Raw genomic sequence first — 20,251 nt, forward strand, 5'->3', positions numbered from 1 at the left:
TTTTTTTTTGTTCTTCTATGTCGCTGGATTCAGCCACGGGAGTCGAAACGGTGTCTTGACCTGTGAAGTCATTCCTTGAATACAAAATGACTGCAAAGACTGGGACGCACAGTGATGGCAAGACACTCAAATAAAGAACAAACAAACAAAAAAAATCTATCTGTAATGTACTTTGTCTTTGTGATTTTGTATCCCTGCCACGTCTGCTGCAGTTGTCCTGCTGAGGGTCGCGTGGTGCTGGATGTCAAAGCAAGGTAGAATTATCGGAACTGATTCCTCTCGACTGGCCTGAGCCAGTTGAAGATGTCCAGCAAGCATTTTTTTCGTTCTCATGAACAAGACAGATAAATGGTTCTTCCAAAATGCCTTGCACTGCAGTTGTTTGTCTTTGTTAACGGTCTCTTTTGGCTTTCTCTCTTTGGCAGGCAACGACCATTTCTTCTAACATCCTTGATGCCAAAGACCAAGAGACCAAATTGATTCCCCAAGAGGTTTTAGTCACACTGGTACAAAATCCAAAAGCAGCCAAATGTATTCATTCAAATTGTGGTGGTCGAAAAAGTCTATTTAGTGCATTTGACTTCTGTTGCGAACCAAAATATCACAAAGAAACAATCCCTCAGATGAATTTAGGGAGCTGCAAAGGAGTTCCCTTCAAAAGTAGAACATGATTGAAGATATTAAATTACATGTCTTCATCTCCTTTTTCAGTTGACAAAAATTGTCAATATAATTGCAGAATTATAATCCAGATTTTTTTTCCCGACCAACACAGGCTGCGCCATTTTCGGTGAAACCAAGAAAACGTTGTAATTACCTTTAGCCACCACCAGATAGCAGCAAAACACTCTTTTCAATTAAACTTGACTTGTCTGACAAAATGAAGCTGAGACGCTCCTATCAACATTTCAGCACCAAAGCAGCAGATAGGTGAGTTTTCAGTCAATAATGTACGATTTGGAATTATTTTTCAATTCGTCCCAGGAAGAATAGCCCTATTGTAATTGCATTTTCTATACTACCATTGTTGCTGCTTATTGATGCACTCTCAATAACCTGAAATGATCAAGTCTCGGTCATCCCACCATTGACTCATCATGTACCTCCAACGCGGAGGTGTGAGATACGTTCTGTGTCCAGAGGGGATACCGATTTTGCATCAGGGCATGGTGTAGCACAGCTTGTTGGTCGTACGCCATCGGTGCTCTGGATGGTGCCCTATTGTTGCTGACTACCGTGATGGGATCAGGGTAGCAGTGGACGCACACGCAGGTCTCAGTGGGGCTGGACTCATCTGACGGCTCAGTAGCACCTCTTGCATGCGCCATGAGATCTGTCAGTATGAAATCGTGTCTAAATTACAGTACACCCAAAAAGAAATGTCATTCGTATCATCACCACACTAACCTTTGACGTTTGAACCCAGCTGGCCTCTTCGCTGAGCACTTCCCTGGCCCTGCTTGACGACCGCTCGGTCGGCGTTGGTTTCAGATCTTCTTCTCAGGAATATGACCAAGGCAAGACACAGGCTGGACACCAGCAGAACCATACAGAGGGCCAGGAGGGCATAGAGGAGGATGGAGGGGTCTTCCAAGGCCGTCTGTACAGAGACCCCACTGGCGTTTCGAGGCTGTGAGGTCACTTGAACCGGGAGCTTTTTAGTGGTCACGGGAGCTGATTGAGAAGAAGGTACGAATTGAAAGGGGACTTATGATGGAAAATGCACAACACAGGACCCCCCCCCCCCCCCCCCCAATAACACACTAATCACCCTATTGACCACTAGATGGCACACTAGTTTGATGAGGTATAAATTAGGAAGAAGAACAAGAAACAGGAAGTACTGGCAGCTCAGCCAAGTTTTTACCCAAGATTGTTGAATGCCACCTCATTTTTAAATCCTGCTTTTTATACCTACGGAAAGCAACGGCTGAAAGTTCATTTCGTAAGGTAAATCTTTAAGCTTGATTATTGATGGATATTGTGAGAAGATGATTTTGGTAGTTTGGGGAAAAATGGATTTGTTTATTAACACAATGTGGATTGGTACAGTGTACAATATTTTAGGGTGGAGTTACATAGAATTTTCTATACAGCGGATTTCACTTATCGTGGGGGTGGTCCGTAATTGAACCTCTGTGATGGAGGGGCTAAGTGTTTATCAAATACATTTCCCCCATTAAAATGACTAGAACGGCCATTCATGTGTTCTACTAATAGGTTTTATTAATCAAAGAAAAATAGCAATTAAAACAAAAATGTAAAGAACTGGTATTATTTTACAAACTGGAATGAAGCCAAAAATTCCATAATTTGAGCTATTTTGAAAAGAATGACCCACGATAGCCATCTCAAAATGACTTAGTTTGTGAAGTCAAAGGTCAAGTCAAAACTCACCGTGACAGTGCAGGAAGCACTCTGCTGGATGTCTCCCGCAAACATCACCACACTTGACACACTTCATCAGAAGCCCATCATAGTAGTGGCCAGGCAGCGTTTTACAATTGGCTAACACTAACGGGGGCAGATGTACAAAGCAAATAATAAGAGAAGAGTTCACTTTTTTTCTGCACAATTGTTTGATTATCAATGATAGCGTTCTATTTTATCACTGGACCAGCCGGGACACCTTTAGTGCTCGATTCAACAATGGCACACTTTCTATTTGAAGACGTGACCTGACTTTGGTTTCCCTTCCTGGCCTTTACCGCCCCGTTATTTACTTACCGCAGTATTTGGTGCACTTGGTGATGACCAGTGGCTGTTGACACATCACGTTGCAATGCAGGCATTTTTTAATCAAACTGTCCCAGTACTGACCCGCAGGGCACTTGGCGCCCATTGGTGCTGATTCCCTAAAAGTGACAAATACAGAGAAGGATGCACAACACGTACCTGGCTGAGATTATCATGCCAAAAAATAAAAATCAGTGAGTAATTGATAAAACTGCCATTTTTGTCAAAAATGAAACTCCTCTCATCGATTCAATTCTGAATGAATATCCTTGAGAAATATGTTCTCAAGCATAGTTCTCAAGCACGCGCTCGGTCAGCTGTGAAAGACTCCAACCATCCCCCGCTTCTTTCACTGAGTTTCGAGAAATGTTGTCTACTTTAAATGTATAAATTTGGTTGGTAAGATTGGAAAATCTTCCATTTTGTGCTGCCGCGTTCACTTTTTTCATCCAAAAAATGTAACCAATAAGGTAAAGATCTTTGTTGGCATTGATTTCTTTCCAGTTCAGCCATTTTCCCCCCAAATATGAGATAGTACTGTTCAGACATGCAGAACGTGAAATGGTGTTGCCAAGCAATCACATGATGTTTATAACCAATAAGGTCTTTGTTGTCATTGATTTCTTTCCAGTTCAGCCATTTTCCCCCCCAAATATGAGATAGTAGTGTTCAGACATGCAGAGCGTGAAATGGTGTTGCCAAGCAATCACATGATGTTTTTGGTCTTACCTTGAGAGATGAATTTGATGCCTTGTTTGAACATGCGGGTGAGACTAGTCTGTCTCTAACCTTGGCGGCTCATTTGCATATTGACTCTCGGTGTAGGCTGGGACTTCCCCAATATACGGGATGTGTGAATTCAGTTCCACGGTGGGACTGAGTGGTGAGAAATTGTGCATGAGAGTCCAGAGGTTTTGGGTTCAAATCTGAGCTCTTGAGTTTTCTGTGTCAAAAATTGCGAGTGCTCCAAATGCTTGCGTGGGTTTTTTTTTTTTCACTTTATATACTCTGGCTATTTAAAAAAAAATAAAATTTTGGATTTGCTGGAATTGCTGTTGCAATTACTGGTTTGTTTTCTGATTTGTTTGTTGTTTTTGATTTTTATTTTACTGTTGTGTTTAGTTTTTTTTTTTTTTTGTGATTTTGTTATTTGCTGTTGAGGTTCGTATTTTTGGTTTGTTTTTTGCGCTTTTTGATGTGTGTGTGTGTGTGTGTTCTTTGATTTTCTGTTGCAATTCGTTGTTGTTTCGAAAGAGGTTTTGTGGTGTGACTGAGTTTTTGGGTGTGAGAGATTTTATCTATATGTGAGATTTTCGGTTTGTGGGGGAGAGAGTTTTCGTGGACTTCTTGCGAGCAGATTTTGGGTGAAGTAAACGTTATGGTTGGCCACTCCAGCCCATACAAGGAAGTTATTTGTTTAAAATGGTACTATTAGAACCTTAACTTCTAACTGGAATCGAAGTGACAAACCAAATTCAGTTCCTCAACAATTGCATTCAAGTTTCGGGGGAAATTCCACAGTTTGTTTCTTTGCTCTAAAGAGAACACCGAGCACGAGTCGTAACTCTGAATGATATGATAAAAAGTCCAGTTTGTCAACCGTAAGAACTGACTCATTGATTTAGTCACAACGGAGGTCCTGATTCAACACACCCAACATGTCTAGTCTAGGATGACAATATTTAAATGAATGCAAACTGAACTTCTAATGGTGACTAATATAGGGACACGTGTAAAGAGGAGGTTCCTGTATGGACCGATTTTTCACATGCTGTAGCCCAGCTGTTGAGAACAGACCGGAAAGTGTGTGGTGACAAGTTGCAAAAAGTTTAGTTTTGTTTTTTACAACAAACCACTGACTGGAAAAAAGGATGTAAATGGTCATTGAATTCATAAATATGAATGCATCCCCTCAAATGGATGAAGAGCTTTTGCTGTAAAATAATATCTGACAGTCAATGGAGAAGTTGCTAAAAAAGCTGCTTTCGGTCAAGGATCAAAATGACATCGACCGCGAGTAAATATCTTTGCCCCAAATTGTAACGTATGCGCTGATTCTGTAAATAGCAGTGCTAAACACAATCGAGTAAAATGGGGGGAAATGAACACGGGGAAACAAAACCAAAAACAAAACAAAACGGTCTTAATATGCGGAAGTACACCACTTTTGCCAGCAGGTGGAGACATCCCGCAGTGTTTGAAAACATGAATTTCATGTTAAATTTTAGGTAGTTCAGCATTTAAGAAAATCAATCGGGTTGTAGTTGTGGGCTTGTTTTTGGTCATATATTGTGAATAAAGGCATTTTAGTGAGCAACGGAGTGCTGATGCAGATTAGCAGCAATTTAAGATCGATGGTCATATTCATGCCAGGAAAAAAAAATGTTTTTCGGTGGTTTAAACAACGAATGGAGGCTCCAAACGGGATGAAATGTAACCAACGTGGATTATGAAAGAATTCAAGTGTTTGAAATCCCCACCTTGCCTTTGACCCACTGCATCAAGCGTTTGATAGCTATCTGGCTTTTAGAGGGAGAAGCGTGTATTTCGGTACATTTTGTGCACAGGGTTTATCGACGCGCGTATAGTTGTCAAACCATTCCTGATGCGTGGCAGTTACGATGTGCCATCGTGACCTGACGTCACACTCCTTAACTCCTAAAAATATTGGAAACTGGGTGTGGCAAGGCCGGAATAATGTTTAATGATCCGCTGATGGCTGTGGATGTTGGTTAAGCAATTAGGATAACATGCTGTGATTGGTGAACAATTGGGAGTGGTTATGCAAATTAGGTGATCTGATTCGTGAGGTGTACAGATTCAAGGCAATGTGATTGGTTGGTATGTTAAAGTAGGCTTGGTTTAGCATATGAGGGTAATTCGATTGGTTCTGCAAATTAGTGTCGCGCCGTGATTGGTGGGAGTGAAATTGGGTGGAATTTGGGGCGGGGATTGCAGCAGTTTTTTTTTCAATGGCCTATTGGAGTCTCGAGATCAGTTTGCACTTCAGTCCCTTCACTGTTCCCGTGAGTTTCACATGACCCAAAAGCTGGATGTAGTTAAAGATTCCTGCACTTTCGAGTCATGAGGAGACAAACGGGAGGAGTACTCTTTTGCGTCCACAGTACTGACCGATGGGCAACTCTCTCCTCAAGGCTTTCAGTCTTTGAAAAGTTTGCCGGCTGCAGTGACCGCACGACGCACGAAAGGCTTCGAGTGAGCTGCGGATCGACTTACTCATAAAAGGCAAAGACCCCCATTCAAGTTGAACAATTAATTGTGCAGAAAAGCTAACTTGACAAATTGAAAGCATTTTACCAGTCAATTGTTTGTGTGGGCCACACAAACACGACCGGCCCTAGAAGGGAGCAGTTTAAGTCTTGTGTGTGCTTGACGAGCTCATGTGATGTCAATTACATCGAAAGACACACCAACGGGAACATGAGCGCGTCTGACTTCTCTCACTGGGACAAAAAACTAAGTGCCGTGTACTCCACAACGTCAATATCACTGTATTGTGAAGTTTAGAGCCACTCCAGTCGAAGGTTTGTCATTCTTATTGTGCATCATCCCGCCAGTAGATGGCGCCATTACGTTTCGTTCAGACCTTTTGTCGTGTTATTTTTTTGTTTAAAAACTTTTTTCATCAAAGGGTGTTCAATGACATGCGCCATGACGCTCATTTTGTTTGAATAGAGTAATTGAACAAAGGAGAATCTTCTAAAGCTTCAATTCCTACCTGCATTGAAATTTGATTTGCGTTTAATTTGTGCGGATTGTGCCGCAAACCATTTTCTAAACCTTAATCGTTGATGAAGGTCAGCTGTTACGCATCGAATTGACTTGCAGAACCCGGTAAATTTATCACTTTTTTTAATCCCCGCACATAACCGTAACGATGCTTTAATTCAATCGCTTTATTGCGATATTGTTTACCTGGTCCATAAATTGACTGTGCAGCCACACATTAAATATAAATGGCAGGTGACATCACGAAGTAGGTTGTAAGTAGAAGAGCGTTCGACGAGATGAAGGCTGTCTCATAAATCCTGCCATCAAACATGTGCATGCGAGATCAAAGCACGCAAAACCACACGCTGAGATCACACAGCATCTTTCTCTTCCACCCCCCCCCCCCTTGCGTTTTCGTTTTATTACTCCACAAGGGCATCTGTGGTGGATTCAAAAGACTCTTGCCCGCTTCCACGGGCTTTTTTTATTTTAAAGGACATCAGCACGATCATAATTTGGTATTTGGTTCTGTTTTCTAGCATGCAGGCAAACTTGCCTTTTGTTTATTTGGTTATTGCTTGCCACAATGCGCCTTCATCTTTTTTTTTTTTTTTTTTTTTTTACACGAGTGCGCAATACAGCAGAGGCACCTCATTGATATGTTAAGTCTGAGTGTGTCCATAACAACCATGTAGCTTCCATTTTTTTTTCATCGTAAAACACTAAAGTGGGCGTTCATGGTCAGTGCAGTGTCTATTTTTATAATGCGTAATGAAAATTACTGGCAGTCGCAAAGACAAACGGACTGTAAAGTTATGGTGACCTTTACGTCATTTCAATTTAAAAAAAAAGTATGATTAAGTTAAGCATGCGTGATCTACTTGAAAGTCAGATAATTGATGATTTTGTTGGCCAGACATGATTTGACTTTTATTAACACACAACAGAACTCAGACGACTTTAATAAATTAGTGTTGCCCCATTATTTTGTGGTCCATCTTTCACGGCCCTGCTAAAATGCAGCATTTGAAGCAGTCTTTTAATGCCCCCCATCCCCCAGTACACAAACAGGCAAGTCACAATTTAGAGTTGTGCGCAATCAGTTCACCATCTCCTTACGTTACAACCCTGAGATTTACTGGAAGCAATGCAGCTTAACAAATAGGCAAGCAAGGTTCACAACTGAGCTCCACTTTTATTTATTTTTTTTACAAACTGCTTGAAGTGAGCACACTTTGCCCATGTGCGAGTGAGTGAGAACAGGCCGCTGAGATCGTTGTCATTGCCAAAACACGAGCTAAAAACCCGCGTTATCGTTAGCTAACCTGCTAGCATGCCAATAGCTGATAGCACACCTTGTCATGCACTGTTTAAAAATATCTGCTTTTCCACTGATGGACATATGTATTAACCTTTGGAAATGTATTTATGTATGTTGAAGCTTTATATCGACTTCCTTCCATAACACTTGAATGTCCGTTAAAGGTGGAGAGAGCTGCACGAAGACAGTACGAGGGCAAGAAAGAGCATAACGCAGAGATGTCTGACTCTCAGAGGGTGCAAGAACTGGAAGAAGCAGGTAAGACGTTTGACGCTGACACACAAAAGCCTTTTTTTTTTTTTTCCGATTTGGTTATACAAATGAGAGTCACTTTCATCTCATCTTCCTCTGCTCACCCGCTACAATAGAATAGCACAGCCACAAGCACCCCCGCCATTCATTACCCCCATAACATTTGCTCGCTTTCCTGGCGGCAGGAAGAGTCGTGAGTCACACTCATCGGGGCAACTCAGCACGAGAGAAAAGGGTTCACTCGTGCATGTCAAGTGTCAAGCCGGCTTGTCTTCATGTGCATGGCTGAGAATATCTTCAGCATAGATGCTTCAAACCATATAGCGTTTGATATTATCGTTACATTCATCTCGCCTTGCTCATAGTGGCCGGTGGCCTCGGGCATTTCTTTATTTGGACAAATGCATTTTTTTTAACCAGCTGTTTTTTTTTTTTCTTGTAAAAGCGCCTACTAAATAATGTTGCGGTGAGTTGAGATAAGTACATTATTTCGAACTTTTTCAAAATGACTTTGTTCAAGACATTGACTTGTGAATTTAGAAGCCCTTGTTCATTTTTTATGGAGTGAAATGGGACACAGCGTAGTTTGTTAATGGCGGACAGTTAACAATTGCATTCATGTTTTTTTATTCCACAAGGGTGCATCTTACACAATTTGAATATGCTGTATTTTATATGTTTTATATAATGAATCATTTTACATATATTGTATTTTATATGGGCGAATGGTAGACATTTGCATTCATCGTTGCGTTTGTCTCCTCTGCTGCATCGCGGGGATCCTCCACCCCCGGGCCCCGCGGGCACCGCATTAGTGACCACCGATAATATTCAATGAAAGAAAGGCTGTCTTAAACCCTTTGAATCGGTGAAAGTGCTCATCTCCGTCAGTCGTTTTGAACTTGAAAACGCGACATTGAAGACTTGATGCAAGAATGAATTGAAATGATTTATTTTTGCGAAAAGTGAAGGTCGAACCACCGTTCAATATTCAAATGTAAGTTAAATATATATAATGAGTACAGTCGCAGTGCCGCGATTACTTTGCTGCTTTGAGCTCCAAGTTTAAGGTCTGCTTCAAGGGGGATCTTAGGGCACTTGTTTGTCCCTTAAGAGTCATTTGTTTAATTATTCATGGCCCCGGCAACCATAAATGAGGATGCGATGCATTTAAAAGCACTTCAGCATGAAATTAACACGTTCAAAACACAATCGAGACATTTTCGCATCCGATGCAGTTCAAATAGTGAACACGATGAATCTCCTAAAGTCAATCAAATCCACCATGAGAGCAGCAAGTGGCCTTTGATTTAATCGCAGAAAAAAAAAAAAGGACATTAGATTGTCCTGCCCGACCATAATTTTTGTCATCACAAATGTTTGCGTTCAATCACAAACAATTTATTCTGGGGAAAATGACATGTACGACTCGGTTTTGCTCATCGTGTGTTTGTACCAAGGCCTTTGGGGGAAAAACATTGTTGCTTGATGTACACCGATATTACATGTCATGTGAGTCAACTCACTGCATGGAGAAGTGGAGCCTCCCGACGTTGAACGTGATCCATTCTGTGACTCTGATTGACTTCTTGTCATACCTAAACAATTTTTGCCACAGGAAGTCATTGAAGGAGAAATAATTGTACTGTCAAGTTCGATTGAAATAAACTATAGTTCACCTTCTTTGAGGATGTTTAACTCATTCACTCCCAAAGACGTTTTTAAACATCTTTTCAGACTTGGTCTAGAATTGGCTGGTACTGAATGAGTTTGAACAAACTGGAAAGATAGCAGGAGGGTACAAATGCGCTGTTTGTTTGTTGCTGTTTATGGCAAGCTGGTCGCCAGCCGGTCGTATCGGTAGCATATATTTCTAGACCAACGACCATTTACACGCACCTGCTGCGTGGACATTTTAGTGCCCTCATTTCACCTCACAGATATGTTTTGGGAATGTGGCACAAAGGCCGGAGATCACATTTGAACCTCATCTGTCAGCCAGGCATGCTTACCACTAAGCAGATTCGATAACCACTAGGCCAGCGTTATGCAACGTCAATCCATTGGACGGCGATTTTCTGCTCGACTGTTTTCAACTGACAAAGATTGCAATGAATCATCACGACGACTTTTCCAAGAAGTGGTCTTTCACCCTACTTAGAAAGATGGTCACGCCGCTGCTTTTAGCCCTTTCGGGAGCTGAAATTTGAATGAGATTCGATGAAGTTTTGCGGAGCGATCGTGGTTTGCACATCGTATTTTTCTCGAAATATTTGGAAGATGAACCTCGGAGCTCCCACGGTCTTGAATACAAGTCGAATGAAAATTGACACCGAACGACAAAATTTGTGTCACTGCGATGTGGTTGGTGCAACATAGGGGTCTATATTTTCGTGACTGGCATAAATCCTCCGTCTGTCTTTGCAGAGACAGGGTTAGACCCGATGTTCTTCATTTAAAAAGAAGACCAGTGCACGCTGGCACATCTGTGATAGGGAGGGCTACGCTGCTGTGAGAGTGATAACAGTTACTTCCATCATGGCTTATCAAAGCTTTTTCAGTGCCAACCATTTGGAAAAAAATTAGATCCTATTGAGTCTCGGCCAATTTTGAGCATTCTGACAGATCGGTCAAGACACACAGAATATTACGATTTATCAATATGTAACCATAGAAACTACCAAATGAAAAATGACACTATTTTTTTCATCCCACCAAAATGTTTGTTTTTACCTTATTTCGTAATCAGTTGTGGAATATGGATTGCTTTGACCTATTTTGGACTTAAAAAAATGTAGAAAGCAAGCTTTTTGTGAAAAGTTATATTTTATGTACTCCAATGCCCAATAATTTTTTGCTTTAGTGACGTGTCAAATATATGAAGTCCATTTCCTCGAAAATAAGAGCAACAATGACATTGTGATAGCAAAATAATGTATTTACAAGCATCAACACTGTTACAATTTTACATTTGACAAACGTTACTATTTCCACGCTCTTTAGTTGTAGTAGTATTTAGTAGTGTGTGTGTTTAGTGTGTGCATGCATCGTGCTGTGCGTGTGTGTGTGTGTGTGTAAATGACATCGTCCCTTATGCTTCTAAATTTAAATAATCTCCGTCGTTTTCATTCTTTTGTGCCACTCTTTGCAGTCGATTTAAGGTGACAAACACTGTGATCAATCGCCAGCTGCTTGTAACTGTCAAATGTCCAGAGCTACATACGACCCCCAACCAACCCTTGATTGGCACAGACGCACTGTCTATGAAAATAAAGCCCATAGGATGAGCTGTGCAACCCCTTCCAATACAAGATTAAGTCATGTTTTTTTTTCTTCATAATTACTGTATACAATACAGACTTAATATTGAATAGTGCATCCTCTGTGTAGCCCTTCACAAATAGCTATATTACAAAAGAAAAAAAAACACTAGAAGGCAAGAAAGCCTTGGCTTCTTCCTCACGTTTTTTTACACTATACATTGGTAGCCAGACATCTAGACGAACGCCCTTTTACGCAGATGGTGTTGAAGTGTGCAACAGTGAGTCATCGAGCTACATGTAAATCTGACCGAATGCATGGAAAATTCTTTGATAACATGACCTCATTTCGAGAGATATTTAAGACTTCTTTGTACACCAAAAAAAAAAAAAAAAGCTCTGGGTCTCTACATGCAACATACCGGTAGTATTGTGCTACATTAACATTAGTTTTGGTTCAAACTACCTTGTCAAAGTGAATTCAACGTCACAACGGCCCATTGAGTACATTATGACCGAACAACCCAACGGCATGGAAAGTCTTGGTGCTTTTTTTTTTTTTTGGAATGGTTCACTCAAATTCCTTCACGAGACATTTGTCATTTTACATGACTCTGTGCATGCAAAGCAAATGGGGGGGGGGGGGGGGCAAAAAGGGGAGTGCACAAAGGGGATTCGAAGTAATTGGAAATAATGATTGATAATGGATCACACTCCCCAAAAAATATATATATATATGACTAAAATAATTGTTTTTTTTTCTATACAGAAAGGCATTCGACCGAAGAATAGATTCACCACACAGCCTGTCGTGGAACATTTCAGCACAAACGCCCCCTTCCCCTGAGTCCTGTTATGCGGTTGAATGCTTAAGGGACAAGGATGCTGCGGGGAGGTTTACATCTGTGTGATGCATTGAATGGAGCCAGTCATCGTCATCTGCGCGCATTATTATGCAAACGTACAAGCTTGTGCTCCATTGTGTAAAACCACTTACTATTCAGACCAAGCTGGATTGAGCCCAAATGTAGCCTCCCGGTGTGCAAACAACAGCAAAAAAAAGCAAAACAAAAAAAAACGCAGAGTTCCATACATACCTGTGATATCAATCTCATCCATAATTTGGATCCCTTGTATTCATCATTTTATGCCCCCCCCCCCCCAAATACATGACCAAAAATACTTCTGGAGGAGGGGGGGCGGATGTTTTTGGTTCGAAATATATTAGCTGGCTGGCACAATCAGCTGTCACATTTGTCATCGTTGCACGTAAGAAATACAACCGCAGCGTCTGGTGCAGTATATAAAATAAATCGAGCTTGTCCACCCATCTTTTTTTTTTTTTTTTTTTCACCGATGGATGAGTCCCGAATGAAATCAGCAATCTGCTACAAAGTCACCCCGACATGGCAGGATGACCCTGTTTTCCCTACCAGACTCTCAGAAAATATTCTCATTGACATGAAAGAAGTAGTCACGGTACACGCCAATAGCTAATTGAGCAATCGTATTTAGGTTGCTTTTTTTTTTTTCCCGTCCAAAATGCAGGCTGTTGTGATGACTTTGAACAATATTGGTTGGGCAAAGGTCCACGTCTATTTTCCGAGATGAGTCATCGGGGGCGTGGGTGAGTTTTGGTCCGGCGATGGTCATTTGGGACTCGACATCGTTTTCTCAACACAAAACAAATTCTACAATGCTTTGAATTGAAAACCAGGCAGTATTAAAATATAGATAAAGGAATGTCATTCAAAAGATGTCTTTGCATTGGTGCTTGATGGGAAGATGATGATTGGGAGAAAATGGTCAAAGTTCAGTGATACAGTTGGATATGTTTTCTGTGAAACCGATTTAACCATTTCGGGGACGGCGGTTACGTTATGTTGTCTTCAAAAATAGCTGAAATATCGAAGCAGAAATGTGACTACAAAATCAGGTTGATCAGATATTTGATCGTTCAAAGCAAGGTTTCCAAAACTCGGGGCCCATTATACTCTGAAAGCTCTGCTAGGCATACAATATTATGAACCTTTCTGTTAGATCTGTTTCTCAGGAACAGCAATAATCTTCCTGGATCAGTTTGAGCCAGGGCATGTTTTAGCTCGGATACACCGATAAACTATTTTGACCAAAAACGAATGAAACTTGTTCCTCAATTGCATTAGTTTGATTTTGCTTTGACGCGCCACATAATCCGTGCGCTAATGCCAGTGATGTAGCCATCAAGCATCATCTGCGATCATGTGAGGCAACCGGGAAAGCCCGACAAATCCCTCATCCCATCAAATTATGGTTGATGTGTCTTGAGGGGGCCGGCAAAGATTTTGCCTCGACATTGGATTGATCTCCACTGCGGAAATGGGGCACAGTATTAAATTCAATACGTGATTCAGGTGGCCCAATGAAACTATTCAGTACACGGTTAAGGTCCAATAAAACTGTTTCAATAGAGCATACAGATGCGTCAATTTGGTCATGGTGAAACTAGTATGTTCTGTAATTCAGACATTATACATGTACACGCAAAGATGTTGTCGATAACGAGAACATTCGATCAATAACTCAAACTCTTCGTTTAATCCGTATACCAAAGTGCCCGTACCGTATCGCGTTTTACTCATTGGCATAAACTGACTTCAGTCGGTATGTGCGAAGGCTAAAGCCATCGAGAGGCTGATCACCGTGAAGAGGAACCTTTACATCGTCATGATTTAACATTTCAAAACTGAGCACTGCATTAAAAATTAAAATTAAAAAAAAAAATGCGACACACTGACGGAAAGAAGCGAGTTTCGGCAAAATGTCAAGTATGCCGTTGAAAGGTTCCAACGGACATGCCACAGCAGGGAAACATTTGACTGACCTTTTTCGAGTGGCCCACCCATGTATGCACATGCGCCAGGATGGCAAAAAAACCAAAAATCCCGTTCGTATTTACAAGCGCAAGCTGCTTTGAATCCAGCGAGGTTTGCCAATGTCTTTCACCATCGCACCGCGGAAGAGTTTACGGATCAGTGCGGCATTCCTCGGCAAGTCGCCAGCAAACCTTCGTCGTTGGGGAAATCAGCGTAGTGTTGCGAAGGCTTTGCCATTTTGTTTCTCTCATCATTTTCTAACGAGCGGGCTGGTGTAACAGACCATGACCGTATATCATTATTCCTTATTTATTTTCTCTGGGTTTGAGTTTTATCTTTCGAGGTTTGCTAGGCCGTCGTCCACTAAAATGTTTGGCTTCCTCAGCATGCCTCCCCTTGAATGAAAACAGTGCCCTAATGACATGGTGTTTCCAAACATCTCCCACCAAAAAAGGGTCGTTTCTTCCTCACAGACAATTAAGGAGTAAAGCAGCCCCACTATCAGCAGATCCAGGCGTCACAATTCGCCCAACGCGAGTCCTCGTTTGCCAACGGTGACGTCAGCGTCGGTGCAAACTTAACGTTTGATGCTTGCTGCGTGTTATTCAGTGTTCAGGGTCGTTGAGATCACGTTGCCTCATCCAGTCGGACAGTTGTAAGCTCGGGTCAACGTACTTTCTCCCGACTCTGTTGTGAAACTGTTTACCGGGAGGTTTGACTCACTTCATGTGCCAGAGTCCATAGGACGATCGGCTATTGCGTCAGTCCTCCGTATCTCTGGGTAGTTTGACAGTCGCGCGAACAGACGCTCAGTCTCTCGGTCTGCATTGGCCGTCCGTTTCCCCTGCCCTCAAATGCTGGTCTGCAGCTCTCCATTGAGCAGCGCTGCATTGTGCGCCTCCAAGTTGGCGTTGATGATCAGCGCGTTGTTGACCATCCGACTCCTGTCCGCCCTGCTGTCACTGCGATCCATTTCATCCAGGCCCGTCACTTTTTTGAGACAGAGCACCTTCTGGAAACTCTTTTTGAAGTTGTCCGACAGGAAGGCGTAGAGAATGGGGTTGGCGCAGCTGTTAGCGTAGCCCAGCACCACCACAAAGTCGAAGGTGCTCTTCGCGACGGAGGTCGGGTTGATGGAGCTGGTTACCGAGGTGACGTTGAAGATGTAGAAGGGCAGCCAGCAGAGGACGAACACGGCGACCACGATGGAGACCATCCGCGTCACCTTGCGTTCGGAGCGTTTGCGCTTGGTTGAACCCACTCGCATGCCCGACGATTTCACCTGGGAAAGGGCAAACTGTCAGCTCCTCAAACCCTTCAAGCCGCTGATGGCTACATGAACCATAAACCGCAATTTATTCATGAATTCATCCGTCATCTATCCCACTTGTCCTAATTACCGATCTGGAGCCTTTCCCAGCGAACATTAGACAAGAGGCGCGGGTGCACCCTGAACTGGTTGCCAGCCAATCGCAGGGCGCATTTGATGTTATTTACACCTATGGAGAATTTAGTCTTGTGTGATTTTTTGGAAAGTGGGAGGAAATACACACAAGCGCGGGCGTAACATGCCAACTCTGAACTGTGAGACAGGCAGGCTAATCACGATTGCACTGTTCTGACAGTATTCATACAGTTCTCAATATGAAGCATTTAAAACATCATCATCTTAACCACTGGTGTCAAAGTCAAGGCCCCGGGGCCAGATCTGGCCCGCCACATCATTTTATGTGGCCCACGAAAGCAAATCAAGGCTGTCAAGTTCCATGATGCTTGCTAATGTCTGAATCAAAATTTCCAATTGTCATATGTAACCCACAATAAAGGTCATTATTCATTACTTCTGATCTGAAAACTAATTATCCAGAAATTTTTGCGCGCTGTGTATGTAATATGTGGAGGGGATTCAGCATTTATAAGGTTTCCCAAATTCATAACGGCCCTCCGAGGGAAACCGGAACTACAATGTGGCCCGTGACAAAAATGAGTTTGACACCCCTGATCTTAACCCTTTCAGGGACAGCGGTTAGCATGTTATCAGGTTACAGGGTGCATGAAAAGTGGGGGGTGTGGGGCGGGGGGGGTTACAAAAACACATCTGCAATATGACTTCTAAACTTCCTGGTTTGAATGTAGCAATAGGGCGACTCTTCAAGGGCTGAAATCCGAAATTGAGCTCATAGTCCGACGTGACGCATATTCTCGACAGTGTTCGATGAGGCTGCTCGATTGCAAACAGAGATCAATGATCGACCGCGGCAGCTGGCTCAATAGTTTCGATTCCCAACACCAATTATAAGTTGACAAGCAAAGCAAACAAAACAAAAACAAAATTAAGTACTTGTGTAGAAAGGATGTTTTTACCTTGACGATAATGAGCAGGTAACACAGACATATGACGGCCAGCGGGAGGAAGAATCCAATGAAGAAGGTGTAAAATATGAAGGCGGTGTAATAGAAATCCTGGGGCTCGGGCCAAACGATCCCACAAACCGGTACCTTGTCCAGACCGCTGAAGATCATAGTAGGTAGGATGACTAACAGTGACACTCCCCACACTGTCAGGTTGATTAACTTGGCTACCCGGGGCTTCCGCCATTTTGTCGACTTAATCGGGTGAACCACAGCCAGGTATCGATCGATGCTCATCACCATCAGGCAAAATATGCTGGTGAACTGATTGAGAGAGTCTAAGGGGGAGAAACAGATACAGTCGGGAGTCACTTGCACGTTTTTATTCGATGAATTGCAAATGAAGCATAGCAGACTGATGACTCACTGAGTTGGAAGTGTGAATATTAGGCACTTAATTTCAAGCAATTGTTTAACTTTATGGAGAAAAGATGTTGCCAAGAACACTCCTGGGTGACAACGTGTACTTAAAGTAGCAGGAAGGATTTTTTGGTCTTTTAATCCAAGACTCTGTGTCATGAAACTGACAGCCAAGTGGACTATTTTGGTGAACCGAACGTTCCAGAAATCTCGAAAATATATGATTATTTTTATTTTTGAGGAAGGATTATACAAGCACATGCGCCCCTGTGCATGAGCTAAAAAAAAATACAATAATATTCGTATGAGGTAAACATATTTGTGCACTTTTATGTTCATCAACAAAACAATGAAACTATTTTTGTATAATATTTGTTTGTACACGAAGAATAGAGAACAGATAAAACGTGTAATTAATTTGTGATTGAGTTATATATATATATATATATATATATATATATATATATATATATGGCAGCCCGTTCGTCGGTTGGTTAGCGTGTCGGCGTCACAGTGCGCAGGGTCCGATTTCGGCTCCGGCCTTCCTTTATGGAGTTAGCATGTTCCCCCCGAGCCTGCGTGGGTTTTCTCCAGGTACTCTGGTTTCCTCCCACATTCCAAAAACATGCACCATAGATTAACGGGACACTCTAAATTGTCCCTCGGTGTGAGTGTGAATGGTTGTTCGTCTCTGCGTGCCCTGCTATTGGCTGGCAACCAGTTCAGGGTGCCCCCCTGCCTACTGCCCGATGACGGCTGGGATGGGCTCAAAGCATGCCCGCGACCGTTGTGAGGATGAAGCGGATCGGAAAATGAATGAATGAATGGATGAATATATTTTGAAGTGCTTTCCATCATTAAGCCCTCTCACAGTTTCCCCTTTCAGACAATTCTTCAAAGTAATTTCCCGTTGCAGTCTCCAACCGGTAGACTCCACAGCTTTCACCGAACCATTTCCTTTCAAATATATATATATTTTTTCAAGCATTTACCTCTTGCGGCGCCACAAAGTGGCTATTTGCTCAAGCAAAGTACGGCTGCTCTGTGAAGCGTGCTCGGCCATCCACCTACCCACAGTCATGATCACTCTGCATAGCGCTTCGCCAAAGGGCCAGTGCACCAACGCCAGCTGCAAGGCGATGAACGGCAGGCTCATCATGCACAGCACGTCCGCCACGGCCAGGTTGAGGATGTAGATGTTGGTCACCGTTTTCATTTTGGCGTAGCGTAGGATGACGTAGATGACCAGGGCATTGCCGCAGAGCCCCACCGCGCACACCATAAAGTAAATGAAGGTGATGACGACTGAGCTGGTCTTGTCCTGGTGGGGCTCCCTCGTCTCTCCCGTCAGGTTCAGGTCCAGGTCTGACTCGTTCCCTTGGAGGTAGCTGTCGTATAGGAGTGGCTCGGGTATCGTCATGTTCGGTGGAGGCGAGAGGAAAGACCATTGATCCAACGCCATGATCGCCGAGTCAAAAGTTAGCTCAAATGCGGCCGAGGGGCTTGGCGGTGTACAAGGAACCACGGGTATCACATTGCAGACGAAGGGAGGAACACATCTAGGAAGAGATGACAAAGTGAGACAAGTATTATGAATGACGGTCATAATAAAATAGTTACTGATAAGATCGCTGCTCAGGGCCAAATTCAGATTCTCACGAGCGGTCGACTTGGCTCCCTGCGAGCTACCGTTTCGTGCAATTTTCAACGACTCGCAACCTAAATCATTCATTTCCACCGCCGCTCTCGCTGTCAAACCAAAACCGTAAACCCAACGCCAGGGGTCAAAGCATCGAGGGCAGGGCTTGATGTAGTAGCGTGCATACATGCAAACAGGCAGGTTCGAGAGACGAGGGCGTTGTGCAGCTTTGCGGAGACAAATGTTTATTCAATCGATCTTGGGGACAAACAGCTCCGACACTGTGGGAGGATCTGCCATCCTAGTTGAGGGAGAAGTCGTGATTTTTTTTTTTTTTTTTTTTTGCGCATCCGTTAAATACCCACGAATACCAGTATTGGTTCAACCATTTATAACGTCATATGTACGCCACACTGGATGCAAGACTTGATTTATTTTTAAATCCACCAGAAAGAAATGAATTTCCCTATTTTCACTTTTATGGACATCTGACTTCATTACATGAGTGACAGCTCATATAGAAAGCGCCATATTGAAAAAGAAAAATGCTAGATATGCTTTTTTTTTTTTTTTTTTTTTTTTAAATAAAGAAAAATCGTGACATTCAAATAATTTGTGAGGATGTCAAAGGGGACTTGCAAAGTAAAAACGTGTGCGAATGTTCCAGTACCTGAGCGGTACGAATGACAATCGAACATAATTTGACTCAATCTCGCCAGCCATAAATTCAATTATTCATATTGTTCTAAGACACATTCAGCCCCTCAACAGCTCCGCAGAGAAGAAATATTTCAGGGAAATCCATGTACTGTGGCAGTTTGAGTGTTTTTTTTTATGATAATATGTGATATTTTTGGCACGCTTAGAGCAATCTTTGCCAGCCACCCGGGGGGATTGATACTGTGCCGTCACTGGGGACCTCAGACGGGAAAGTCCATCGATATAATTAAATTAGCAGTCACATAATCCACAATGCTACGGCATCAATGTGGCCGGTGCGATACTATTGGTGGGCTTCAAGACATAAAATGCAGATCCATGACTTCATGTCAACTAATAGGACTTTTCAGTTTTTCAAATTCATTTTTCCTCAACCGGTTTTGTCTTAGAAAACGCTTTGGCATGATTATATATTTGACTCTGTTTGATGTATTCACCGGACAGACTTACTTTGAAATGGAAAATGTCCTCCTTGTATCAAGTCCGTCGCGCCAACTGCCAAGGTGTCTTTACGGAGCGCGTCCATCCGTCCTTCCTTGCGTCCATCCATCCATCCACCTGCTCCTTCTCTGTTGCGCGCGGCTCCAGCGGTTCTAGCAGCCACGATGCACCCTCATCACGACCCGCGAGAGCTGTCTCTTAAGTCTTTTTTTTTTTGGTTGTTGTTGTTTGTTTTGTTTTTTTTTAGCGGCTGCAAATGTTCTTATGCTGAAATAAACCTCAGCGAGCAAAGTGTTGGTGGAGAGGCGAAGCGACGAGTGTGTCACGGTGACAGTGTGCGCGCAAGACTGCGACTGGGGGGGAGAGTGAGAGAAGGAGGGAGAGGGGGGGAGAGAGATAGAGGGGCGTTCGGGGGGGGAGCGAGAGAGAGAGGGAGAGAGAGAGGGAGAGAGGGACATATATGTAGAGAGAGAGAGAGAGAGAGAGAGAGATCAATACCCTTCGGACGAAATAGATATTATCT

The 20,251-nt window shown here is 42.8% G+C and overlaps 3 protein-coding genes across 4 annotated transcripts in view; 1 reads left to right on the plus strand and 2 right to left on the minus strand.

Annotated features, from left to right (window-relative positions):
* tnfrsf13b (TNF receptor superfamily member 13B) lies at positions 1-3,706 on the minus strand. 2 transcript variants are annotated; one of them, XM_019863510.1, is made up of 5 exons: positions 3,466-3,698; positions 2,728-2,855; positions 2,398-2,514; positions 1,408-1,674; positions 1-1,333 (listed from the first exon to the last, which is right to left on the minus strand). In XM_019863510.1, the coding sequence occupies exons 2-5, from the start codon at positions 2,840-2,842 to the stop codon at positions 1,077-1,079; spliced, it is 756 nt and encodes a 251-aa protein (XP_019719069.1). In that variant the 5' UTR covers positions 2,843-2,855; positions 3,466-3,698; the 3' UTR covers positions 1-1,076. The 2 variants fall into 2 exon arrangements, with proteins under 2 accessions (XP_019719069.1, XP_019719071.1); XM_019863512.1 differs by lacking the exon at positions 2,398-2,514 and having other exon boundaries at positions 3,466-3,706.
* Positions 3,707-7,961: 4,255 nt separating this feature from the next.
* The window catches only part of slc39a11 (solute carrier family 39, member 11), a 62,275-nt gene continuing 49,985 nt past the window's right edge, over positions 7,962-20,251 (plus strand). The window contains exon 1 of the mRNA XM_019863505.1: positions 7,962-8,047. The gene's annotated coding sequence lies outside the window, so the exon portion shown is untranslated. The remainder of the gene's footprint in view (positions 8,048-20,251) is intronic.
* Positions 12,452-20,074, minus strand: sstr2a (somatostatin receptor 2a). Its single transcript, XM_019863500.1, has 4 exons — positions 19,738-20,074; positions 18,000-18,487; positions 16,521-16,846; positions 12,452-15,438 (listed from the first exon to the last, which is right to left on the minus strand). The coding sequence occupies exons 2-4, from the start codon at positions 18,388-18,390 to the stop codon at positions 15,007-15,009; spliced, it is 1,149 nt and encodes a 382-aa protein (XP_019719059.1). The 5' UTR covers positions 18,391-18,487; positions 19,738-20,074; the 3' UTR covers positions 12,452-15,006.

This window comes from Hippocampus comes, unplaced genomic scaffold (genome assembly GCF_001891065.2).
Source record: "Hippocampus comes isolate QL1 unplaced genomic scaffold, H_comes_QL1_v1.1 scaffold91, whole genome shotgun sequence".
NCBI classification, from domain to species: domain Eukaryota; kingdom Metazoa; phylum Chordata; class Actinopteri; order Syngnathiformes; family Syngnathidae; genus Hippocampus; species Hippocampus comes.

Bases quoted from the DNA above. Each gene is read 5' to 3' on its own strand.
- sstr2a (XM_019863500.1), bottom strand. From the start codon at position 18,390: ATGGCGTTGGATCAATGGTCTTTCCTCTCGCCTCCACCGAACATGACG. The intron at 16,847-17,999 runs GTAGGTGGATGG...TCTCCCCCTTAG, and splicing joins CAGAGTGATCATGACTGTGG to ACTCTCTCAATCAGTTCACC. The intron at 15,439-16,520 runs GTAAAAACATCC...GCCCTTTCCCAG, and splicing joins ACCTGCTCATTATCGTCAAG to GTGAAATCGTCGGGCATGCG.
- tnfrsf13b (XM_019863510.1), bottom strand. From the start codon at position 2,842: ATGGGCGCCAAGTGCCCTGCGGGTCAGTACTGGGACAGTTTGATTAAA. The intron at 1,675-2,397 runs GTGAGTTTTGAC...CTTCTCAATCAG, and splicing joins GTGCTTCCTGCACTGTCACG to CTCCCGTGACCACTAAAAAG. The intron at 1,334-1,407 runs GTTAGTGTGGTG...TCATACTGACAG, and splicing joins GCTGGGTTCAAACGTCAAAG to ATCTCATGGCGCATGCAAGA.